At 51.4% G+C, this 22,679-nt stretch overlaps 1 protein-coding gene across 1 annotated transcript in view; it reads right to left on the bottom strand.

Moving 5' to 3' along the window:
* TSPEAR (thrombospondin type laminin G domain and EAR repeats) overlaps nt 1-22,471 on the bottom strand; it is a 74,875-nt gene extending 52,404 nt beyond the window's left edge. The window contains exons 1-4 of the mRNA XM_026660825.1: nt 22,378-22,471; nt 6,980-7,200; nt 6,471-6,709; nt 4,423-4,513 (exon numbers count right to left, since the gene is read on the bottom strand). Of these exons, the coding sequence (XP_026516610.1) occupies nt 4,423-4,513; nt 6,471-6,709; nt 6,980-7,200; nt 22,378-22,471 (645 nt within the window). The remainder of the gene's footprint in view (nt 1-4,422; nt 4,514-6,470; nt 6,710-6,979; nt 7,201-22,377) is intronic.
* Between the last annotated feature and the right edge of the window lie 208 nt (nt 22,472-22,679).

The raw sequence follows: 22,679 nt of genomic DNA, 5'->3' as shown, positions 1-22,679 counted from the left end.
TCAGGGATGGTCTAGAGATAATACTTAGTTCTGCCATGAGTGCAGGGGACTAGACTTGAAGTCTCGTCCAGTCCTACGATTCTATGATATGATAACTAATTTTCCAACAATATTCGCTCCCACATTTAAATGAACTCTCTTTGGCCACATTTGCTGCCCTATGCGCTTGCTTTCCGCAAACACTCAACTGATTGAGATTTACTCACATCAATGTTCAGAGAAACCCAATTTCAAAATCAAACACATGAGTGTTTGTGGGAAACTAACTTTAAATCCCCACCCACAAGTATTTGGAGGTCCTTGCAATCTCATCCAGCCACAATACCATGTGACCTTCTGGCTACCACAGCTCAGATTTTAACAGGTGGTGAGTACTGAAATTCTCAGAGAGACCTGCTCTCAATCAATTCAGAAGGTAAAAAATTAATTCAATACAACATTGACTGAATAAATGTGGATAACTAATACATTCAAGGGAAATCACCAGGGCTCACAGATATTCACCAAGCAGCAGAGACATTAAATCTGGATGCATTTGTTGTGAATTATTTGCTCTGCTCTCCCAAGGAGCTCACCGTCAAGTTCCTGAGAGAAGGTGAAGCTGAGAGCAGAAGTGTTGCAGTTTTTAACACTGTGAAATAAACCCCCGCCCCAGTAGTCTAGGCCATGCATGTAGTGCCCAGCTGCTAGACTGAATCCGTCCCGCCACACTTGGCTCTGATACTCGTATGTACAAAGAGCTTCCACACACTCCTAGGCTTTCACAGCTGAATAAGCTGCATGGGGGCTGGAATGAAAATGAGGTTTTCCCCCAGCTGATTAGATGCTCATATAGCAACCCCAGGCACATTGGATCATTTCTCTGCACAGCTCTGCCAATGCACCTAAATCTGGCCCTGCAGCCCATCCCCTTATATCAGCCTTGATGCTCTCAGTGGTTGAGGCTGTCAGTTATGCTGGAGTTATGTGTGGTGGAGAAGCTAAATGAATTCTTTGTATGGGTCTTGTAGCGAAGTGACAACTCACTGGCACAGCGCCTCCTGCTGGTCATCCAGGGAATTAGCTCAACTTCAGAGCACCCTCTGCTGGATGGAGTGTCGCCTGCCACTGGCCCCATGTCCTCCCGGACCTCAGGGTTCTGCCCCAGCAGTACCCCCATGCTCAGGGTCTCCCCTCCCAGGGGAACCCTCTATCCCCACCTTGCCTCAGTGGAGCTGGGCGGCCGGGGGGCGCACTGGGCCGGGGCCGGCGGAGCTGGGCGGACGGGGGGGCGCGCTGGGCCGGGGGGTGCTCGGCCGGGGGCTGGCCCGCGCCGCCTCACCTCCCTCCCTCCCCCCCCCCTTACCTGCTGCCTGCTTCCCGCGAATCAAATGTTCGCGGGAAGCAGGGGAGGGGGCGGAGTTGGGGAGGGGACGGAGTTTGGGCGGGGGCGTGGGCGGGGCGGGGGGCGGGGCCGGGGCCCCGTGGAGTGTCCTCTTTTGGGACACTCCACATATGGTAACCCTATTTTAACCCCCTGTTCTGCAGGATTGGGGCAGCTGCTCCACTACAGTCTTCACTGCAGAGGATGTGAGGGAGATTCCCACACTTGAGCCATTCTTTTTAGGTGGCAAATCTGAGGAACTGTTCCAGACTGATGAACAGCAACTATCACAAGACTAGCAACAAAATCACGAGAACTGGCACCATTGCATATGTTTGGGTTTAAACTTGTCACAAAGGGGTTTGTAACTTAAACACGACCTGTGCCGGAAAGCCCCAGGGTGAAACTGACTAGCTGCTCTTCACAACCCAAGCTGAGAGAAATGTAAAGACTGAACAAACAGCATAAATGGGGAAAGATCAATTAGATTTTTAAAATCCCTTTAATCTGATGCTATTGTGCCATGTCCTGGGCATGCTTTGGTGCAGCAAAGAGCCAGTCAAAGTCAAGCAGGGGATTGGTACCTACACTCAACCCCACCCCCTGCTCAGGGGCATGTTCCATGCTGACTCTCTCCCCTGGCAATGGGAGAGGGCATCAGGATGGCAATGCCCATGCACAGTGTTTCCCCAGCTCTATAGGGGAGCGCTTTCCTCTGTGGTTCTCAGTTAGCTGGGAACATTCATGGGCGGTGCAGTCTAAGACAGGGTGGCCAATAGCTGCAGCTGTTGGGCAGGAATGGGGGGTGGTACCCAGGAGGGCCCTCCTCTGTGGTGAGCAGGATGGGCACAACCTCTACCCCCACAACAGTGACCGGCCCCCTGAATCCCCCAAACTTCAGGAGAGTCCTTATCATTTGACGTGAGGATTTGTTGCTCTCTGTGTTTTGAGCACAGATGCAGCAGCGCCCAAACACGCACAGGACTGGGTGAGTTGCTGCAGAGCCAGCTAACCTGTTTTCCCTGCTCCTGCCTGCCAAGTGATATGCGCTTGGGATTTCTCTCCTCCTCCTTTGTTACTAGTCCAAGCAAGGAAACGTTCTTTAAAAAGCAACAACGTTCTTACCCACCCATCATTTACTCAACCCCAAAACACAAAACCCTTTTGAAAAAAAGAAACAAAAGCTACATCAGACACATGGATCAGTCTCCAGTATAAGACCAATGCACCTGTCATTTCACTATCAATCAAGACGATTATACCCTTCGCCTATTAAACTACGTAGAAAACATTATTCTCAAAGAAATTGTAAGTACTTTGACAAAACAAAATTTGGTGGCCAGTTAATAAATACATTTAATGGACATTACTTCCCTGTTTGCCAACACCTTTTAAATGAAAATTATTTAGAGACCAAAACAGAGACAACAAAACCCCACCAAACCATTGGCCAGAGTGAAAGCTGTTCTCTTGTGATGAAATTGGTCTGATATTCTATAAGAATAATGTGGTTGTTGATCACATGGGCAGTGGAAGGTTTATTATTATAATTATTGGTATTATTGTTAGAGATTTATATTGTGGTAACACTCAAAGGCCCCATTCCTACTCGGGGCCTCTTGGTGCAAACCATGTAAGTAATAAACATGCATCAGTGCTCCATTGTATTGGGTGCTGTATAAACACAGAATAAAAAGTCAGTCCCTGCCCCAAAGAGCTTCCAATCTAAGTACAAGATGAGAGACAAAAGATAGATACAGATAGATTCCCCTATCTAGTCACTTCATTGCTCTTAAGTGCTTGCATTTGTTAACTAACGTGATCGGTGACATACTCTGTTTTCATTCAGCAACCGTAACCTGCTGTGAAACAAAGTAACAGGCAACTGAATCACGCTTGAATTTTTGTTGGCCTTGCTGTTCCAAAAATAAGGGTAATCTGGTATCTGCCATTGTCTTTAAGGGAGAAGCTGAGTGCACCATCCAAAAATAGCTAAAAGGAGCAATACCCCAGTCTTGCAGAAAGAACCACATGGGTAAATCCATGTGCCCAATGCTCATAATGGTACCATTGGAACTCCACACTGGCACAGCAGTCTGCCCGCATGCTATCAGTTGCAGGACCGGGGTCTACCCTATTAAGAAGTGACCCCAGATTTTCCAGGTTTGTTCTGCGACATTGGTCATGCTGCCTCCCATCTGAATTCCATACAGGGGGCAAAGACTGCATGGGAAGAAGCACACGGTCTCGGCTCAGAAATGTGCTCGCGTTTGCAGCCATAAATCAGCAGGGAACAGATGCAGCCATGTGAATCTCTATCAAAATTCTGTAACTGCCACAATGGTGAATGGAGAAGTCACGACAGTGCAGATCAGCACTGTCCGTCCTGGCTCCAATCCTACAGGGTTTGCTCACATTAGCAGAGCCATCCAGAGAATTTGTGATAAGGCCTTGCACCCTCAGGGGAATCCAAAGAACTCTGCAAAGAACTAAAGGGTTTCCCAGGACTGGCCGCTGTGCAGTGATCCCGGCATCTCTTTACGGTGTATTGTGCAGGCGGGGGCTGTGGTTACTGGACGGATGCCTGGGCTTGTGAATAAAGAGCTGGAATGAAACCCAGTGTAGATACTATCAGGACAGTGACCGGAGGCCAATGTGGCTGGGAGCCAATATGTTCTCAGGAACTGCCTTGGCCATTAGATGCTGTTTAAGTGAAGGAGACAATAGAGGCCAGCATACCAGGGAGCTCCTAAGCCTTTTTCAGATGGAGGAGTTTTAAACCGGGGTCCCCTCCCCCCGCCTTTGGGAGCTCGGCTTAGAAATGTGCAGCCATCTTTCCCAAAGGACAGTCCGGCACTCTGTGCTACCTGGGGCCAGTCTTCCTGAGAGGAGAGTGTGTCTCAAACCCATGATGCTTCTGGCCCAGAAACGGGGGCAACCCTGCACTGCCACTGCTAACTTATCTCGCTGGAGCCCAGGTGAGCCAGAGCCCGCCCTATGTCTGATAATCGTGTTCTCAGAGCACACGGAGCCAATCCCACGCCACGAGTGACACTTACCGTGAATAGCCCTTTCCTTCTCCTCCTGCTCCCAACATAAAACCTGGATCCCTTCACGGCCAAGGACGTGGGGAAGGGTGTATCCACCACCCTGGAGGGATTACAATAAGAGGCACATGAGCACAGAGCAGCTAACTTCATGGCATCAACAGGTGACTGGAGAGACCAACCCTGGGCCTGCCTAGCCTAAGGAGATTCGTGTAATTACAGCGCTCAGGTGCTAGGAAGACAAATGGAAACACAGGCATTGCCAGACTAGTTCAGACCAATGCTCATCTAGCCTGGGATCCTGCCTCAGACAGTGGCTAGGATGGCTATTCATATTTGGACTCCTACTAAAAGATGATGATGATTTCATGTGGCAGAGAGTTCCACAAGGTAATTCTGTGATGGGCACTAAAGTCTTTCCTTTTCTCAGTTACAAACATGCTGCCTTTGGATTTTAGGGAAGAACCAGGTCTCACAGGCTGCGTTGACTCTGACCTGGACAGAACATCCGGCGGCTTTTCAGATGACAAGTCCTCTACACAGGTCTTCAGTGAGATCACTTAAGCTGAGACTGTTTCTGCTCCCCTTCATATCTGCTTACCAAATCCTCCCTCCCCATTTGTAACACTGCGGATGCCCCAGATTATCCCCTTCCCTCCAGGGAAGGCACCCGCTCCCCCAGACCTTCCACCCCTGGGGTCAGTACCTTCCTCCTGAGCCAGCCAAGCTACAGGTGAGCCCCTCCCCTGCCCAGTAATGCTCCTCCTCAAAGGGGGAGCCAATGGTGGACCCTTCTCACACTAAAGTCACCAGCCAGCAGAACCAAGCAGCCTATGGACTGCATGCAGCCAGTTTGGTGATTATTATGTAGCATTTATACTTCAATAGCACCCAAAGGCCCTTCTCCCCAGCTGATCCATCTTGCCCTGGGCACTGAACAAACTCTGGAGCTGGGCAATACACATTTTGTAGGGGTTGCAAAAATATTGGAAAGAAAATGAACAGTTTGTGTTCTGTCCAATGTTTCACTTGATTTCGGGTTTTCATTTTAATATGAAAAATTGCAAAATGAAAATGGAAATTTTTCATTTTATTTAGAAAAAATTCATTTTTATTCCAAAAATATTTCAGTTTTGGGAGGGCTCCCCCCTTTCCCACACTTTTACTCCCCCTCCCTTTTTTCGGAGGGGGGAACTTTCCCCACTATTTCCAAATGAACATTTAGATTTTTTTTCCCAAAAACTCCTTGGAAACAGGCATTTCAGGTAAAAAAAAAAGTCATTTTTCAATGAAACCCTGTTTTTAACTGGCTTTTGGTGACATTTTTCCAGCCAGCCCCAACACAGCTCAGAGCACCAGATCCTTGGGCCTGAAACACAGACAAGACAAACAACAACAGAGAAGTGGAGCATTGTGGGGGAATGAGATGAAAGCAAGGAGACACCTTCCTTTCTCCATTCCCTACCTCCCCATTCCCAAAACATCTCCTCCACCCCCACCCAGCTTACCCTGCCAATGCTGCCCCAGTGCACCCTCCTGCTGCCCTGCCCACCTCATGGCACCTGTCCAGGGTGACTGACAGCCTCTAGCCCGGCATGATGGGACTCCAGCCAGCTCTGTTCTTTGTAACTCCATGGCAGAATGGCACAGAAAAGGGGAGACCATGAACCTGGATTGTGGAACTCCTCTTGGGGCAGGCAGGTCACCCCCAGTACCAAGCAGCGTGGCTCCAAACTTGGGAAAGAGAGCTGAGTCCTCCAAAAAATTACTGACATTGCTGGGTATCCTCTGAGAATGCCAGGCTGGTGAGAGCTGGAGCAAGACGCTGCTTTCCAGGACTCCCTGCCTGAGGGCCAGGGACAGGACATAGAGTTCTGTCCTTTGTGCAGCACTGGGAAGCATCCAGGTTCTCTGCTTTGTTACGTGTGCCAGGGTGAGCTGGCAGGAGTAGACAGAGCAACAGCAAAGCCTGCAGAGCACCCACATCTGAAAAGCTTTCACCTCCCCCCAGCCAGCCCTACACCCAGGAGGTCCCCCTGAATTGCACTTACTATACATACACGTCAATGGGGATACTGCAGTCCACAGTCAGGGAGAAGAATTGCCCAGACACGGCCAAGACAAGCGTGTGCCACTGGTTGTCAGTTAAGGAGATGCCTTGGAAGGTGACCTGGGTCTGCCAGCCATTGGAGAGCTCTCTGCTCCAGAAGAGGAAGTGGAGTTTGTTCAGCGAGTACCTGAGCCCAACCAGCTCCGTGTTGCTCTCCTCCTTCATCACAGTGAAGATGTACTCGTTTTTCTGAAAGAGCAGGGAAAGGGTTAGTTCTGAGGTCAGCATCTGGGGTGTGGAAGCTGTCCATGGACGACTATACATTCAAACCTTTTTTCTCATTGATTGCACTGGAGAACTGGGAGCTCACAGGTAGGAAGGATGAGCTTGTGGTTGAGACACTGGAGTGCAACTCTGGTCTGGATATGGGCTTAGGTCCTAACCATTCACCAAAGGGGAGGGGCATCCACACCCGGGGCCCTGGTGCAGGCCCTTCTCCATGGCATGGTTGGTGTTTACCTTTGGTGGGACGCTGAGGACCCTCAGGGTGATGATGATGGAGAATTCCTCTGGGAAGAGGTCACAGTAGAGGAAAATCTGGGAAGCCGGGAAGCTCAGGGCATGGCGTGCTGATGCAGAGAACTGAAACCCACGTGCCCCCTGCACTTGGAGCATCCGAATCCCACTTCTCACACCACTAGTCGGAACCACTTCCGAGAGAATATCCAGGGGGCGCAGGTCTGTGCCAGAGAAATCACAGAGCCACGTCACTAAGGTTGCTCACCACCCTTGCCAATGGCATGAAGATCATCAGTAGGGCTGAGGTAATAATGGATTTTTCTATTTGGGTACTGAACCAGAAACAAAAACTGGTTAATTCAAAACCTTTTTTTTTTAATTCTAATAAAAATTCATTTTGAATCAACTGAAATATTTTGGGTTGATTCAAAATGATTTTTGAGTTTTTCATTTCAAATTGGCTGTTTTCAGGTGTTTTTCACCCTTTGTGTGTGGGGGCGGGGGGGAGGGTTTTAATTGACCAAATTTGAATTCAAAATACCTGTTTCAAATGAAAAGGCCAAACAAGCTGTTTCTAAATGACCAAAGTGAAACCTGTCAACTTTTTCAAAAAGAAAGTTCATTTTTTTCCCTCAGCCAAAAACCATTTGTTGAATTTGGCCCAAATTCACAAATAGTTTGGGAGCCCTGAAAAATGCTTTTTTGACCAGAAGATCGATTCAGCTAAATCAGTAACTAAAACCACCCAGCTGGAATCACCAACAAATGGGCGGGGGGGGGTGATGGATCAGATGCGGGGGGAGGGGAGGTAACATACAAAACCCCCAATAGCACAGCTGCCATGCCATGTGCACATGCCATACCAGAGCCATGCCCCGGACTGACCAGTCAGCTCCACCCACCTGCTTCCCCTCCCCCTGGTCTACTTCAACGCTCAATTTGCTGTGTCATTTTGGATGTAGGCTGTGCGCTTCTCTGGGCAGATGTGCCTGCAGTTGCTTTTGGGAGGTGCCTCCCACATTGCGGGGGCTCAGAAAGGACCCTGGCCAAGCACTCATCACGACACGCGCAGATGGCTCACGCATACCCCACGCTGCTGCATGGTGTCAGCGCTGTACCATCACTGGTTTGAGATGGCTGGATTCCTTATGAGCGGTGACACCCACTCACTTCTACAGCCCTGGACAGGGATTTGTTTGATGCCCTGTATTCTGCAGAGATCACAGAGTTCAAGGCCGGAAGGGGCCAGCAGATCATAATTTGACCTGTAAAGCACAAGCCCCCATTGCCACCCAGCCACAGTGCTTGAAGTGGGGAGAGGGCACAAGGGATTGCAGACCTGGCCAAAAAAAACTAGAGTTTCAATTGAGCTGGGGGCTCCGGGGGACACTTCCAGCACCGTCTTACCAAAGCTGCTGCTCCCAGATTCTGAGAGGGGCCCCCACACTTTGGGCACAGTTCAGCCACCCGCACACTAAGCCCAACAACCTGAATTAGCCCAAAAGATTACAGTCCAAAGGAGACTAAACTATTGTGTGCCACAGGCAGAGAACAGAGAGACTGGGTGCACCAATGCCTGAGACCCCTGCACTGGCAGGAATGATTCAGTGAGAGATATCCAGATAATCCTGACAAGTGACCCGCACCCACACACTGCAAAGGAAGGTGAAACCCCCCGAGGTCACTGCCAATCTGACCTGGGGGAAAATTCCTTCTCGACCCCACATGGCAATCAGTTAGACCCTGGGCATGTGAGCAAGACCCAGCCAGCCACGCATCAGAGAGAGAATGCCCAGTGCCATCTCAGAGCCCTGGCCCACCCTGCTAGTGTCCCATCTCCAGCCATGGCTATCCCTGATACTTAGGAGATAACCCCTCCCCTCAAAAAAATACATTGGTGGGGCGAGTTTCCTACCTCACCACAAAGGATTAAGAATGCTTTTTAACTCATGGGACTGGTCAATGAAGCGGCGCCAGTTCACTCTGCATGGGAAACAATATCTGCTTGGAACCCGGAGTTCAGCTGTGCTTGGAGGGATAGAAAAATCACTGCTAATACATTTCAGATAATTATCTCCCCCCTACGCACTGGGGCCAAGGATCAGCCCATGATCCACTTCAGTCTCTGCTGGCACAGATGCCCTGATGATAGAGAGTTCACCATGGGGAGGGGTGTTGATGGAAAGTGGCTTCTCCCTTCCCTCCACTGTGGGACCTGCATCAGAGTGGCCAGGGAAGCTCTGATCTAGCATGTCTTTCCCATGGATCCCTGGCCGTAAACTAATGCTGCCCACACCATTCAGAATCCCCAAGAGGGAAAGTCAGGCTCAGCTCCACCTCTGATTGGTGATATCCACGTACATGGACAGCTGACAAACTGTATTTGTCATGCGCCTTTGAGCACTGCCCCTGCACTCTGCCCATCTTCCGCAGGACTCACTCCAACAGCCCAAACCTGTGAGATGCTTCAGACAACTGCTTAAAAAACATTTCTTTCCTTCTTCAGCCCCCTACTCCCATCCTTCAGGGGAGAGGGCATTTCCTTCCCCTCCCCACCCCAGGGAAACAATGACCCTGCTCTGAATTGCAGGGCAGTCGCTGCTCAGTCCTGTGCCAGGGACAGGTTAAAGAGCCAGTAGCTCTCAACCCATCAGGCCAGCTTCCTGCTGAGACATAGCACTTGATTGCCAGCCCTGCAATGGCCCAGGAGATTGGACCTTGCAATTCTGGCATTATAACGGCTACTTTAGGGATTGCTCAGTGGCGTTGCATTGAATCTGTGTGCTGCAGACAACATGCCCAATGACTAGAACAATCAATAACTTAGCCAATCAAGCATGCCTTGGGGTATCAGGGAACCAGATCTAGAATCCTGGCCCTTCTCTTCCAAAACTACTGGTCACTGTCTCGCGAGCCAAAAGCCATCTCCCTTCAATGGGTCTCATATCTTCGCTGCCACTAGGGGGCAACACACACCTAGTATAACACAGTCTTCCACGTATGGTACTGAGGTGCCTGGCTTTACATGCCCCCTGGGACACAGCTTTCTAAAGACTCCTGGAAGCACAGAACACCTTGGGGAGGACTGCGCCAGCCCAAACTCCTGCTGGTAAATGCTTTGTACAGCACTACCTCACCCACTGCGTGTCTGGCAGGCAGAGAGATGGGCAGAGGCGATGGGGGTGCGGATCCCGATATAGTTTTAGGCTAGAAATCATCCTTAACCAGAGCCTGCATCTGCATCTGGGGAAGTTCAGGTCTGGATTTACGCTACAATTCAGGCTGGAGGCTCAAGCAGCATTGGGGTTTGGGTGCAGAATCAAGGTCATGAAAGCCTCGGGAGCCATTCCCACAGGAATTCAGTCAAAAGGGGGAAGTCCTGGGCAGCTGTGCCGCTCTCATGAAGATTCAGAGACCCAGAATCCCACAAAGGGCTCTGAACGTTTCTGCATCTGAACTGAGACCGAAGTCGTAGGAGCAGGTTTGGATCTGCGGCTCAGAATCCAGATGGCCCTGGAATTTGAAACAGCTTGCTTTGGAGCAGGGCCGTAGCAACAAAGAACGTGGCCCCCTCCGAACGGTGGCCCCCTCCGAACATATGTCTGGGCGGGGCCCCTTACAATGCAGAAACTGGAATGCGGTATTTATTTTGCCACTTTTAGGGGCTCCCTTCCTTGCGGGGCCCCCTCCGGTCGGAGGGTACGGAGGGCGCTCGCTACACCTCTGCTTTGGAGGTTCCAGGTTTTTTGGCTCATCCCTAATTATGCATCCACCCACCCACCCGGCCATAGGACATCGTTGTTAAAGAACTGACATCTCCTCGGAGAAGAAAGCAACGCACACGTGGCCTCAGGGTATCCCCCCACTGAAAAACTCAGCGAGCAGACAGCCTTTGATTGGGTACAGCTGGGAAGTGCAGACATCAGCCTGGCCACACACAACCTGTCTGCAGCGCTTCAAACCCATGCCAGCAATGCTGAATTGTAGCCAGTTAAGAGCACCCGCCGTCTGATCTCTTCACAAATATCGTGCTGTGGAGCAACTGCAAAGGAGCAAACTTTGCCCGGGTGCTTCACCTATTAACCGGCATCAGCATCACATCGGTCCAATTTTTCTTAATTACTGTCGGCGTCCCTGACAACGTTCTTTGTATAACAAAGGCAGATCAGACTAGAGTGTTTGCACTGGTTGTGCACTTGAGTAAAGATCTGTTCGTTGCACAGAATCTGGTGCATTGATGTTCCTCCCACCCTCAGCTACACCGATGCTTTTAAGGTGAAGATACCTTTCAGCAGAACTGTGCTAGACAGCGAGCTTGCCTGGCTTTGGTATTTACTGGCTCCTGCTTGTAGGAGAAGATATTATTATTATTATTTGTATTACTGTAATGCCATGGAGCCCACATCATGGCCAAGGACCCCGTTGTGCTAGGAACTGTACAAACTCAGAACGAAGAGACCCTCCCGCCCCAAAGAGCTTACTAGTACCTGCTTCAGAAACTCCCAGAATTCAATGTGAGATTCTCCAGGTGTCTGTAGCAAGTGAATATTTTCTACCCGCAATGGGGCAGATTCTGATCCCCTTACTCCCGGGGAGTAGCACCTTGCTCAGAGAGCAGGCTCACTAAACGCAGTTGAGTATGATGCTACTCCGTGTGAGTCTCCATGCATTTCCAGTGGGCCAGCACCAGGAGATCAGAGTGAAATAAAACTCCCCAGGCACTGGGGAAACCTAAACCTCTTCTGTGGAGCAGCTGGGCTGGCTGGCTGGCAGCACTCTGTGACACCAAGGAGATGACCCTGGTTACCATTCCAGGTTCAATTTCTCACCATTCTGGGACGCAGCCATTCTTGTTGCTTTGGGGTTTGTCGGCTCTGTGGTGTAGCCTCCCTTTGAACTGGTTACATTTTAGGGAATGAAATTCACATTTTTCATACAAATTTGTCCTGCTTTCCATAATCCAATTAAACAGAGAAGTTCCCAGGTTCCTAGTGGAGCACCCAATATTTAGTTGGGTTATGAGTGAACACATTATTTGTTGAATTTCACCTCTTCTTCTGCTGGTAAAAGGTTAGCAAACAAATCACAGGGTTTTTGACTGCATGCATTACACCAAACTCCTTGCTCATTTCTTCCTGGCTATTTTCCTTATATGAAGAGCTCATGAACACTCGGTTGGAAATAATCTGCATTTGAACTTGGAATATGGCTCCACGATGGTTAATATCGTAAGTCACAGGCTATTATTCCTGCCCCCTAATTTATGTAATGAGACACCAAATGTACAATTCAAACAAATTACAATTCAAAATTCCCTTTTAGCTAAAATGCGTGCATTCAAGCTTAACATTTGCTTTTAGCTGCTATTTATGCTAAGCCTTGGCTGCTTAAATGTTCATGGCAAGCCAGCTGCGAAGGGTCATGAACAAGGCTGAAATTGAATTTGTGTTTGAATTCAAATCAATGATTGTGGGAAAATCTCTCCCAGTCCACTCCCTGAATTTACTCAGCTCTACCTAGCTACCATCAAATTCCAGCCCTTCCCCACAGCCTCTGGTCTGGGAGGGTCACACAGTTAGGTACACTTTTCTTCCAGAGAACAATGGCTGTCTCTCTATGGGTAGGCCTGTGTTGCAGTCACGCGGTATGCAGCTGGAGTAGATCTACCTGAGCTAGCTCACATACGGCTAGCAGTGCAGAGAGCACTCTTCAGTGTGGGCTGTATGAACCTGCTCAGACCCCTGGCTAATTACTTGGTGGTTAGCCTGTACTGAAGCCTGTTCTCCACTGCTCCAGGCCCTGAGTCAGCTAGCTGTCTATGCCTGCTGCAGTCGCACCCTCAGAAATACACTCCAACTCAACCAACATTATGGGCTCCATGCAGTAATCACTGGGTGATGCTCTCTGGCCTGTGTTACACAGGCAGTCAGACTAGATGATCTGATGGTCCCTTCTGACCTTAACATCTGTGTAACTATGAATCGGTGCTAAGGGCTGGATCTCCAACTGCCTTGCAGCTTGTTTAGTCATTGAGACTCGGACAAGTAAAACACTATCCAATCAGAATTCTCTACCACCCGGGGGGTAGCATTTTGTGACCCATGCACAGCTGATGGGTAGCTTACACCACTACTGAACACGACCCAGAGACTTCAGCAGGATCTGATGCCTCTTACAACAGATTTGGATTTGCTCTGTCTCCTTGGGGAACCCATGGAGCTTTGCAGAACAAGTAGAAAAGAGGTGCCATGTGAAATGATTCTGCAGTAGGGTTGCCAAGTTTGTAATATTTAAAAACTAGACTCTCCAGCAGGAGTGCCGGAACCTTCCCTGCCCTGCCTCTTCCCCCCAAGACCCTGCCCCACCTCTTCCCCTGAGGCCCAGCCCCTGCCCCCAAGGCCCCACCCCCATTCACTCTTCTTTCCCATCACTCATTGCTCTTGCCCCACTTTCCCCCCACCTACACAGGTGGGGAGGAACTTGCCTGTGGAGCCGGGGCTGGGAGCTGCAGCCACCCAACACAGGTAGGAAGTGTCCCCAGCTGAGTAGGGGCTGGCGTGGATGATGACCCAGCACCTCACCGCCTCCCCCACCCACAGTAACTGGACTTTGGGTGTCCGGTCAGTAGATCTAACTGGACACTGTCAGGTCCCCTTTTCAACCAGACTTTCCAGTCGAAAACTGGGCACCTGGCCACCCCACCCCCTCTGCAGGCAAGAAATGAGCTGAGCAGAAAATGGAGGTGTTAGAACAACAGATTAGGAGCCACACCAGTGCGAGCCTGCAGAGTATCGTTCCAGAGCCCAGCACCTCAAGGATGGGTGGGTGGGGCAGCGCCACATCTTTCCTGTGCCTTGGCAACGGGAGCCTATCAGCTCAGCCTTGGCCAATGCCAAGATCCTGGAGGGTCCTGATGCTTTGCTTGGATCTAATAACTGGCAATCCAGCCTGCAATGGCATCTCATGTTTTGCTGCTTGTTGCCCAAAGCATTTCACTGCTTGCTGCATTAGCAGTGAGGCAGCTTTGACTTCGCTGCACAGTCTGACCTAACAGTAGGGTGGGCTCAGCAATGACCTAACTCAGGGGTTCTCAAACTTCATTGCACCGCAACCCCCTTCTACACAACCCCAGGAGGGGGGACCGAGGCCTGAGCATGCCTGATTACTGCCACCCCAGGTGGGGGGGCCAAAGCCCTGCTGCCCGGGGGTGTGGGGGTGGAGGGGAAACCAAAGCCCTCAGGCTTCGGCCCCAGACAGTGGGGCTCAGGCTAAGTCAGCCGTGACAACCCCATTAAAATGGGGTCGCAACCCACTTTGGGGTCCCAACCCACAGTTTGAGAACCACTGACCTAACTTAACTCCTGTTGAAGTCAATAGTAAAATGCCCGCTGACTTCAATAGGACCAAAGCTAGGCCAATACAGAAGATCCCAGCCAAATGCATGCACCAACTTTGTATGTGTCTGAGGCTATGACAGGCCCACTTACGGGGCGGGGGGGGGGGGAGAGAAAGGGGACAATTGCCCAGGCAATTTAAAAGGGCCCAGGGGGCCCCCAGCCACCGCCAGCAGCACAGCAGGGCAAAGGCAGGCTTCCTTCCTGCCCTTGCTCTGTGCTGCTTCCGGAAGTGGCCGGCACATCCCTGCAGTCCCTGGGGACGGGGTCTCTGCGCGCTGCCCCCACCCTGTGCACCAACTCCGCAGCTCCCATTGGCCAGCGCCAACCCCCTGCCCCAGCCCAGAGCCTGCACCTCGCACCAAAACTCCTCCCAAAGCCCGACCCCTCACCCTTTCCCACACCCAAACTCCCTCCCAGAACCTGCACCCCACACCCCGACCCCCTGCCCCAGCCTGGTGAAAGTGAGTGAGGGAGGGGGGATGGAGTGAGCAGGGGCGGGGCCTCAGAGAAGGGGTGGGACAGGGGCATGGTTTCAGGGAAGGTGTGGGGTAGGGGTCAGGGCAAGGGTCTTTGGGTTTGCGCAATTAGACAGTTGGCAACCCCACCAGGCGGGCATGTGGAAGCCCTGGCCGTGCCAGAAGAGCAGGCCCAGCAGCGCAGCCAGCAGCTCACTGGGCACCAGCAGCGGAGCTGGCAGCTCGCTGGGCACCAGTCAGCGCAGACGCAGCACCGCCCAAATGTCAGGCGGGCCACATCCGTGCGGGCGCGACTTGTGCACGTGTGGGAGACCCATTGACTATTCTGCCCTGGGGCCCAGAATTTCTGTCAGCGGTGGGCCTGGGCTGTGATGTTCTCCTGTGGCCAGCCAACTCTCAGCAGAGGGTGATCTTCTTTGGCTCACGTGGGAGACATCTGTACTTCTGAAGAACCAGAGGCTTAGGACTGGGTTCCCAGCTCTGTATGGATTTACAGAGCCATCAGCTGGTAGCAGCTCATGGATTCTTTCCCTAATCACAGCTGCCTTGTGCAGATGAATCATCCAAAGTTCATTTCCCATAGCGCTATGCATCTGGAATGAGGAGTTTCATAAGTTGTATTAATGGGAGCTGTTCTTGCACCCAAGCTTTCCATAGCTTGCAGTCAGATTTTAATATGATGGAAAGCCACCATCCCTTCAAGTTGATCTTCAATTAAAACCAAAGACAAGGATTTGTGTTTTGGTTCAGCTCCCACATTACAGGTACTGTTAATTATTAAAACACAGCTGGTGATTACACAAAACCTCATTAATGATTAGAACAGCAGCTAGGGTGGTTTAGAGCAGTTTGTCAGTGTAAAGCTCTTGAAATCTGGCTGCTTTCATGTCTTGAAATCTGGGGAGCTACCTCTTACCTTTGGCAAAAAGAAACACTATTCTCCCCAGGGTGGAAGCATTGCACAGATAAGAAAAAAAAGTCTGAATGCTCTTACAAGAAAATAGGTGCATTTCAGTGCATAAGGGATTGGCTGAATGTGTTATTGTATTTAGAGCCGTGCTTGCCAATGCAGACAGCAAATATTGCCTGCACTCAAACCAGTCTGGTCATTTTTGTGAGACAAGGTGGGTGAAGTAATGTCTTTTACTGGACATTTTTGTCTCTCTCATCAGCAGAAGTTGGTCCAATAAAAGATATGACCTCACCCACCTTGTCTCTATGATCATAGGACTGACACAGCTACCCCTACACTGCATACAGCCATGGTCATTTTTGTGAGTAGAATAGAACTACAAGTCACTGAAAGAGGCTGTCTTATTTGTATTACAATGACCTCTCGTGGCCTCAGTCCTGGCTCAGGGCCTCATTGTGCTAGGCACAGCACAAACATGTAACAGCGAGATTGTCAGCTCTTTAGGGTACGGACAATCAAAGTGTTACAGCTGCCCAGAAAACAGAATTTCCGTCCCGGGGAAATTCAAAACTTTCCAAATTGGTTTTTGGTCCAAATCGGGAGGAAAAGTTGAAATTTGGAAAATTTCCTAGAATGGAAATTCCAAAACGTTTTGATTGGGAAAGATTAAAATGACCTTATTGAAAGGTTTCATTTTTATAATATTAAATATTTTACACACAAAATAATTGCATGAAAAGAACATTAGTAAGGTTGTGAAGTCAACAGATAGGAAATGCCATAATTAATGTTGTCCGTGCAACCTGAATGTGGCCCCCTTGTGTGTGTGCATTATGATATGGTCTTTAATGACATAATCACATAGTCTTTTTTTCCACAGGACACCTGCCTCATTCAGTGCACAGGATGGATGGTGCTCACTTAATGAGCAGCCATTCAATATTTGTATTCTCCTCGTTGTTCAGGGTGTGACCCCAGAACTTATTTATTGCAAACTATTCAAACCATTTTCTAAAGGCAGAATTATTAATCTCCTCATGGTCTTTTCTATGGCCCTCATCACTATAGTATCCAAGTGCTTCATAGCTTATTATAACAACAGCCCTGTGAAATGATGGGGGTGGCATTATCCCCAGTTTACAGCTGAGAAACTGAGGCACAAAGTGATTAAGGTCAAAAGTTTCCACTAATTTGGGGGGCTCAATTTGAGACACCTAGGAATTCTGTGGCAGAGGCAGGCACAGAATCCAGTTCTCCAGGGCAGCATTCAACTGCCTGAACTTGAGATCCTCCTTTTCTCTACCTGCAAACCCCTGCCTCGTTCACTAATCACCTTTCAGTCTCTGCAACAAATGAGACGGGGCCTACAGACAAAAGCTTCATTCACTACACCGCCATGACTTATCCCCAGAGCAACTCTATCCTGTGCCCTGAATGAGGTAGGGGTCCTGTGGAAAAAATAGGAGGTGATCATGTAATTTAAATCTGTCTCATAATGCATATACCCCAGAGGGCCAAATTAAGTTTGCAAAGGCAAACTTAAAGTTGACCCTAGCTACCTTAATCAGGTGCTTTTAACATAGTTGTTGTGTGGGTAATTTCCTAGATTTTTAACAAAGCAAACTGAAAAACAGAAATTCCATCTTGTGGCATCATATTGATTAATCAGCAGGGTTGGAACCATTAGATCCACGGCACAGAGCTCTGCCGCTTGAGCTAACAGAGTACCTGAGAGAAGTAGTAGGTTGTTATCCTCTGTGTGGACCAGCATAAAAGGGGGCAAGACACGCACTTTGCCATCTGGATGCCAGTAGGTTTCACAGCCAATCCCAGTTCATAGGCATCTGAGGTTCCATTTCATGCTCCGGAGAGGAGTGTGCTCTTCTGCCCATTTTCCCCTTCTGCCCTGTCACCTCCAATCTGTCCCTGTCCCAATCCTGGCTCTTCCCCACCACTGGCTCCTTCTTTCAGTCCCATTAACCTTGCCTACCCAGGACCAGTCTCCACTCTCAGGCTTCACATCCCAATCCCATTCCCCTTGCCCAGCTGGTCCCAGTTCCCCGCTCACAACTCTTGGCTCAATCAGTCTTTCCCCTCCCCCACCACTGGCTCCCAGACCCAGACTCCCTCCTTGGTCTCCTCATCCAATCTCAGCCTCCCCGCACCATCCCTTCCCTGGCTTTTGGCCCAGGCAGTCCCATTCCCCCCGACTCCCACATCTCCTTGTCAAATGCCAGTTTGTCAGAACAATTGTTTGGCAGGAATGCGACAGTCTGGACTAAATTTGCTTCAGGGCCAGGGAGGAATCTGTGGCCAGAGAAAGACAGTCACCTTCTCTAGACCAGCCAGCATCCAGGGGGCTGGGGCAGGCACCTGGGATATGGAGGAGCCAGGTTCAAGGGCCTGGTCTGAATCAGGGATCGCTGGCTCTTGTACCTGGGTCCCACACAGCCCAGGTGAGTGCCTGAATCACAGGACTATTGGCTCGGCTCAGCTCGCGCTTCCGTCCTGACAAAGAACAAGAAAACCTGAAATCGCAGAAACATTCACGGGCCAGGAAACCCAGTTCCCAGCCTGCCTTGAGTGCTCCAGAGCTGCCCAACCGGGAGCTCAAACCACCATGAGACAGACCAAGCAGAGAGCCGGCTAAGCGTTTCTAGGGGTATATCTAGGAAACCCCATGTCCTTTGCGCTCTGATTCACCCTTTATGCGCTGTTCCTCCTCTCTCCTCCCCCAGTCGGGGCATTTCAGACCAAAAATGCAAGATGCAACAGAAGCTGGGTGCAGAACCGGCCTCCAGGAAGGGCACCGCCAGCACCACTCCCAGCCCTCGGGGTGCCAGCTCCCTGCCCTGCTCCCGCCACTCCAAGCAGTGTCCCTTGCCTCCCGCGGGTGTCACTCCAGCTCACTCCTCTGAGCGTCACCCCTCAGAGCTCCCATGCCCTTCCCTTGGCCTAGGCACGGGCCCCAGCCCAGCTGCAGAGCAGGTCCTGCAGGCGGGGGATACCACCTTGTGTTGAAGTTCTCTGCTCACTGGTCACAGCGCTACAGCGAGTGGGTGTGGCCTTGGGCTGCTAGGCCTCCTCCCCCAGTTGAGATGCACACCTGCCTCCGTGGGCCATCAAACCCCCTGAGAGCTGAGTGACGTAACATTGGCATAAAAATGGTCTCCTCCCAGCCCCCTCCCCATCTCTGCCCCTCCCGCCCCTCGGGGTCTCCGCCCTATATGCGGAAGTAGAGTTGTGGAGAAGGTTCTGTGAATGGGATCCCCTAGCAGCTCCCCCCGCATCCTAGGGGCAGCACTAGAACGGCACCCGGGGCACAGCAAGCTCACCAGAAGATGCTCTCCGAATTGCAATGCTACCAGCCTGCCCCAGCACCGCTGCAACTCTGTCCCTGTTCTCTCCCCTTTATCCCCACCCCCTACCACACTTTGTTCTTTGCTCCCACTCCCAGCTGTCATGTTGGGGGCAATCTCTTCAATTAGAAACATCCACCCTGCAATATTGCAATATGAATTGGGTCGTGTTACCCATTCCCTGCAAGGACGCTGGCGCTGTCTGGGCAGGGCCTGGGTATTGAGGGCTGCTTTCCTTACCTTTCCGTTCTTAGTGTTTTCATTTAGACCTTGCGTTAAGCGTGTCACGAATCCGTTCAGAGAGCACACTGTGAATGCAGCCGCCACTCCTTGCTTTAGCTGCCAGAACAGCAGGGACAGAACTGACTCCAGTTCCAAGATGATCATGAAGCAAGAGTGTGCGCCTGGTCCTGAGCAGCAGGAATGGAGCCTAACCCTGGCTTTGACACCGACATCTCTGTGACCTTGGGCAAAACACTTAATCTCTGCCTCAGTTTCCCCAGCTGTGAAGTGAGGATAATAGCACCTACTTAGGTACCTCCCGGGGCTGTTGGGAGGGGTGTTCGGTGCCTGCAAAGTACTTAAAGATGATAAACGCTCTGCACTGTTATTACGCAGCAGGCTCAGGCTTGTGGGCTCACCATGAGCCCTGCCTTTCCCCTTGCAGAGATGACTAACTCCAGCAGTGCCACGGCAAAGGATCCCAGGGACAGCCTGTCCAGAAAGGGATTCAAACCTCTTCCCGGTGTGTGAACCTGATCCAGCGCATATGGGCTCAATGGCATGGGCCTGCCATGGGCACACGGCTCAAGCCCTGCCTCATACAGGACCTACAATGCACAGCAGATCAGAATCCACTGTGGCGTTTACAAGGGTGTTGCCACTAAACTTTTGGGCCCAGCAGTGTCTTGCAGGTCTGTGCAGAGTCCGAAGAGTGAGAGCCACCATCCGCCAGGGCTACTCTCACCTAACGTAGCAGCAAGACACAATCTGCTGCTGCCCCTCCCTCCAGATCCCCAGCACCCCAATGTCAGCCTGGCTGCACCCAACACTGTAAACCCAGCATGCACGTGAAGCAAGGAGGCGATGGGGTTTCAGGCTGAGCTGCTGGCAGACCCCAGCTGTGGGACGGCGATAGGCAGACATCATCACCTGCACCTGCCCTGCTGCCCCACACCCAGCTCAGGGGCAGGGGCACTGCTGGGGCCTGGCTGCATGGGGACACATCGCTAAGTGGCCCCACTAGTTAATCAGCTGTGGCTGCTGTGCAGCAGAAATGCTCGGCCTTCCCTTTGCCCACTGGCTCCCCACGGCAGGTCTCCTGCCAGGGGGGCTAGGGACCACCCTGAGCACAAAGCACTGCCAGTCCTGCTCCCACCCCACTGCCCATCCTCCATCATCATGGCCAGTCCCCATCACCGACTCGCCTCCCTGCGTCCCCGTTCCACTCAGCAGTCTTTCCTTTCCCCAGCTGCCCAGCCACAGGCCCCGTCTTGGCTCCATCACAGTGCTGGTTCAGATCCCCCTCCCCACACTCCGTCCCTCTGCCCCCCAGCAGCATCCAGCCAGAGTCCCCGTCCCACCCTGCACACCCCTCCACACACTCCTCCCCACCTGCCTGAGTCCTGATCCCCCCCAGCTGTATTCCCCTGCAGCTCTCCTCCCGCACATGGGCAGCCAGTCTTGTCCCTGCCACGCTGTATTCATGGGTTTCTACAAGCAGAGGACACCACTGGAGAACAAGGTGGCAGCCCCACAAAGGCCACTCCTCCTCCTCTACCATGTGCTATATATTGCCCACTCTTCCCCCGCTTCCATGCCCCCATCCAGCATGCCCACTCCCAGCAACCACGGCCCTACCAGGAACTCTGTCTTTGTCAGCTGTCACCTTGCAGCATGGGACTCCAGAGTCCCTGGGGAAATTTGCTGATGGGAGAAATTGGAACTAGCCCCTACTGGAAAGATGGGTGAAGGGCTAGGACCTTGGGAGACCCAGCTTTCATTCTCACCTCAGCCATGGACTTCCCGGGTGACCTTGCTAAGTGATATCATCCGCCCTGTGTCGTGGTTCCCTGCCTACTAAATGGGGACCAAACACCCCGGGAGGCAGGGACTGCAAGGATCAAGTCCCATTAATGATGGCAATGCTCAGAGGGCCAGATGAGCACCCAGATTGGTTGCTATGACGACAGTTCAGGATGGAGGACATTTGGGCTGGGTTCTAAAATGGCTCTAGCTGGCCCAAACAAAGCCCTTGTCACCGTCAATAGCTCCACGCCCATTTTACACCAGCAAATCCAGGTGGCTGGCAGTTGCCTCCGTCCCATGCTTACAACCCTTGCACATTCCCCCTACAGCAATACAGGCCACGGAGACAACAGTATATCCTGGCAGATTAAATCCATGTAACTATTGGCCACCTCTTCTGCAGCCCCCTGCCAATGGCAGCTGTAATACTCCAGGCCCGGACTGCCTGATTTCCTCCCTTATTTTTAGTGGAGGTCGTTGGATGAATGGCAGGGCACATGCTATTCATCACAATACTTGGCATGGTGCCGAAGCCAGCTCGTTAGCAGAGAAATCAGGTCATCTTTAATAAATTGCAGAGCCAAAAGCCCACAAGCAGACCCAGCAGTTCACTTAATTCTGGCTCAGTCAGATGCCCCGCCCGCTTTTACAAATTTCCATCCATAGGTTACGGCATAGGGATTTTTTTTCACCAAAAACTCCAAGTGCCATTGAATTGAGGTTGCCGATCGTTGTGACTGGAAGCCAAGCTAAAGCAAAGCAAACTGTCCAGAGGGGCAGCACAAGATCCTCGAGGGAGAAGGAAACAAACCCAGCTGTGCCTCTGAGTGCGGATTAGGCCACTTTGCCGGATCAAATTCCCGGGCAAACAGGACTCGTGGGCTCTCATGGCAGACCCAAAATATCTGGCATGTCCGCCAGCTTCATTTGACCCTATGTCAAAGTCAGCGCTGAAGGGTGAGGGCCGGAGGACATTGTCAATGGCTGAGTCATGCTGGGTGTAGTTCCACATCAGGGTCCCTGGACTGCAGCTGAGGCTCTTCCAGAGGAGGAATGTTTGACACGTTTGTGATTATCTCCCAGATTTGGAAGGGCAGCGTTGAGTGCAGAGGTTGGAAGGTGGGATGCAAGCTCCTCCACACCCTGTTCCCCCCCCCCCCAGCAAGATGGCTAATAATTGCTTATCAAACAACTTGTACTAACCCCCATGACAAGCTGCTCCTACCTGTGCAATGTCGCCATGACGTCCCTCCGCTGGTCAGGTAGCTGGTGAACCCTGAGGGCAGGAGCACAGCCCAGACCACCAGCAAAGCAGACATCGGGGGGCCTTCTTCACCGGCTCCATGCACAGCAACACTCCTGCCCTCCTGTCTTCAGACCCCAGGCAGGTGGCACTCTGCTCAGGAATCCGCTCCAATTTCTCATAGCCAGCTCACATGACAACCACTTCTGGAGACCTCCTCATCCTGGATGCAGACACCCTCCACCCCTCCAGGGCACTGCCGGGAGCAGGACTCTGCCAAGGCT

Source organism: Terrapene carolina, unplaced genomic scaffold, assembly GCF_002925995.2.
Source record: "Terrapene carolina triunguis isolate 2854851 unplaced genomic scaffold, T_m_triunguis-2.0 Scaffold837, whole genome shotgun sequence".
Lineage (NCBI taxonomy): Eukaryota > Metazoa > Chordata > Testudines > Emydidae > Terrapene > Terrapene triunguis.
Note: the sequence above shows the minus strand (reverse complement) of the source record. Positions and strands in the feature narration are given on the sequence as shown.